Source organism: Macrosteles quadrilineatus, unplaced genomic scaffold (genome assembly GCF_028750875.1).
Source record: "Macrosteles quadrilineatus isolate MER2022 unplaced genomic scaffold, UCM_ALF_1.0 Scaffold_4__1_contigs__length_99947679, whole genome shotgun sequence".
Classification (NCBI taxonomy): domain Eukaryota; kingdom Metazoa; phylum Arthropoda; class Insecta; order Hemiptera; family Cicadellidae; genus Macrosteles; species Macrosteles quadrilineatus.
In genome coordinates this window covers 26,341,648-26,344,172 of record NW_026542597.1, presented here as the reverse complement: position 1 = coordinate 26,344,172, position 2,525 = coordinate 26,341,648, and the positions used below count along the sequence as shown (strand labels likewise).

Sequence of the window (2,525 nt, the reverse complement as noted above, 5' to 3'; positions counted from 1 at the left end):
TTAGTTTTGAGGGAGAGGGAACACTTTAACAACTGGTCTAGTAAGGTAACCGTGTTGAGTCTTCAGATCAACAACTCTGACTTGTCCATCTGTGCCAGGATGCAACTGTGTGACACGGGCTAAGGGCCAGGACAAAGGAGGCAATGAAGAGTGAATCAAGACTAGATCTCCAACTTTTATGTTTTCTGTTTTATGACTCCATTTGGATCGTTGCTGGAGTGTATGAAGGTACTCTAGTTGCCAGCGCTTCCAAATCCTTTGGTGGAGAGCTTGTACTAGGTGCCATCTTTTGAGCTGAGTTAGTGGAATATCAGCATGGTCTTCTTCTGGAATTGATGCCAGCGGAGATCCTATGAGGAAATGTCCTGGAGTGAGTGCTGAACAGTCATTAGGGTCGTTAGATAATGGTGTCAAGGGACGGGAATTGAGGATTGCCTCTATTTGTGTAGTCAGAGTCATGAATTCTAGGAGAGTAAGAATGTGTTCACCCATGACACGGCGCAGATGGTATTTGAAACTTTTCACTGCTGCTTCCCATAGACCACCTTGATGGGGCGAAGCAGGAGGATTGAAATGGAAATTTATTTTCCTGGATGAAGTGAAATGCAATAGTTGTTCTTCAGATTCTTTGGTGTGCAGGGTGTTTTTGATTGTTCGGCGCAGTGCAGAATCAGCGCCTACGAAGTTCGTGCCACAGTCGGAATAGATATCTTTACAGAATCCTCTTCGGGAGATGAATCGTGTGAGTGCAGCGATGAATCCCTCAGTTGTTAAATCTTCTACAACTTCTAAGTGCACTGCCTTTGTCACAAAACAAACAAAAACACTGATGTAGGTTTTGATATGACGCATTCCGCGAAGATTGACAACTTTCATGTCAAAGGGGCCACAATAGTCAACGCCACTGGTAGTGAATGGTCGAGCTGGAATTACTCTTGCGGTAGGAAGATCTCCCATGAGTGGAGTGATGTTCTTTGGTTTCACTTTGAAACATTTTACACATTTATGAATACGTGTCCGTGTGACTCGACGAGCCGAAAGAATCCAATAGTTTTGGCAAAGGATTGCTTGAGTCAGTTGTGGTCCGGAATGTAAGTGAGTAGTGTGGACAAAGTCTATGAGAAGATCAACGATATGGTGCTTCTTTGGAAGTACTATTGGGTGTTTGACGTTGAATTTCAGCGATAGCTTCTTAAGCCGGCCTCCCACACGAATTATGCCGGAAGCATCCAGAAAAGGGTCTAAACGTTGAAGATTAGAGGTACTGGGTTTGTTTTTGTGAAGTAGAGTCAATTCGTTCGTAAAACATGTAGCTTGTACACACTTGATGATCGTACGCTCTGAGTTCTTAAGTTCAGAGACAGTGAGATGCCCATGTCTTCGGTCAGAGCTACGTGCATTGTGGATAAACCGCAAGACATAGCTTGTTACTCTAAGTAGTTTGGACCACGATGAGTACTTTGAGAGAAGATCCCATTCTGGAGGTTGGGTTGAAACTAGGACATTTAGAGGAGTAGTTTTACATTCTTGAGTGTCTTGCAAGTTTATGGGAACGAAGCGATTAGATGGCCAATGATCATTTGAAAGAGTTAACCATGGAGGGCCATTCCACCATAGAGGATGATCAATGAGTTGAGCGGGAAGCAAACCACGTGACGCACAATCAGCGGGGTTGTCCGTTGAGGGAACGTAGCGCCAGGAGTGAGAGGGGATCAACTCTTTGAAATTAGAGTTGGATTCAAACTTTTGTTCAATTGAGTGAAGTCTATGTTCAGCAGCAGGTTTTAAAGTGCCCAGTGGCTGATGTTGGTTCTTGAAAGGGCTGGAGAGCGGGAGTGAGTTGATTTGAAGTGATCTTCAGCGATGCGATCGTCTTCAGAGATAAGATTGCACTGCGGTACCTCTTCTTGTTGCCAAAAGCGAAGTAGAGTATTATGTAGCTCGTCCGTAGTGGAGAGTAGAGATGAATGGCATGAGGTGGGAGAAGAGTTAGACAAAGTTGGTGCATTGCCCATTAACACAAATCCCAATCGTGTTCCAATAACGAATGGAAGGTTTGAGCCCAATGGGTAGGATTGATGAGTAAGAAGTTCTGGAAACAAAGCACCTCCTATGAGAATATCAATATTCTGAGGAATATGAAAGGTCGGATCTGCGAGGACAAGAGGTTTTACCAGTTCGTAAACCTCAAAAGAGAGTTGAGTACGAGGCAAAGGAGCGGAAATTCTATCTAGAATATGGAAAGGTTGATTTGAAGCAATTACTTCACTGCCTAGTGTGGATAGTTCTAGGAGTGCATGTCCCTTTGTCGAGGATTGCGATGCAGAGATTCCCACTATTGTGTGAGTAGAGCGGTTACGAGAGACGTTTAATAGCTGTGCTGCCCTCTCCGTCATGAAGTTAAGTTGACTTCCACTGTCGAGCAGACATCGAAAGACATGAGAGATTCCATTAGTAGCGGTAATTTTAATGAGAGCGGTGCCTAGAAGTACCGTAGTTGCAGGCTGAGAAATCGAGAGCGACAT

At 44.3% G+C, this 2,525-nt stretch overlaps 2 protein-coding genes across 2 annotated transcripts; both read right to left on the bottom strand.

The window, feature by feature from the left end:
• Positions 1 to 957, bottom strand: LOC128992816 (uncharacterized). The gene has a single exon (XM_054416557.1). The coding sequence runs from the start codon at positions 955 to 957 to the stop codon at positions 1 to 3; it is 957 nt and encodes a 318-aa protein (XP_054272532.1).
• An 827-nt stretch (positions 958 to 1,784) lies between these two features.
• LOC128992815 (uncharacterized) lies at positions 1,785 to 2,525 on the bottom strand. Its single transcript, XM_054416556.1, has one exon. The coding sequence runs from the start codon at positions 2,523 to 2,525 to the stop codon at positions 1,785 to 1,787; it is 741 nt and encodes a 246-aa protein (XP_054272531.1).

Excerpts from the sequence above, each read along its gene's own strand:
- LOC128992816 (XM_054416557.1), bottom strand. The coding sequence starts at position 957 with ATGGGAGATCTTCCTACCGCAAGAGTAATTCCAGCTCGACCATTCACT.
- LOC128992815 (XM_054416556.1), bottom strand. The coding sequence starts at position 2,525 with ATGTCGCTCTCGATTTCTCAGCCTGCAACTACGGTACTTCTAGGCACC.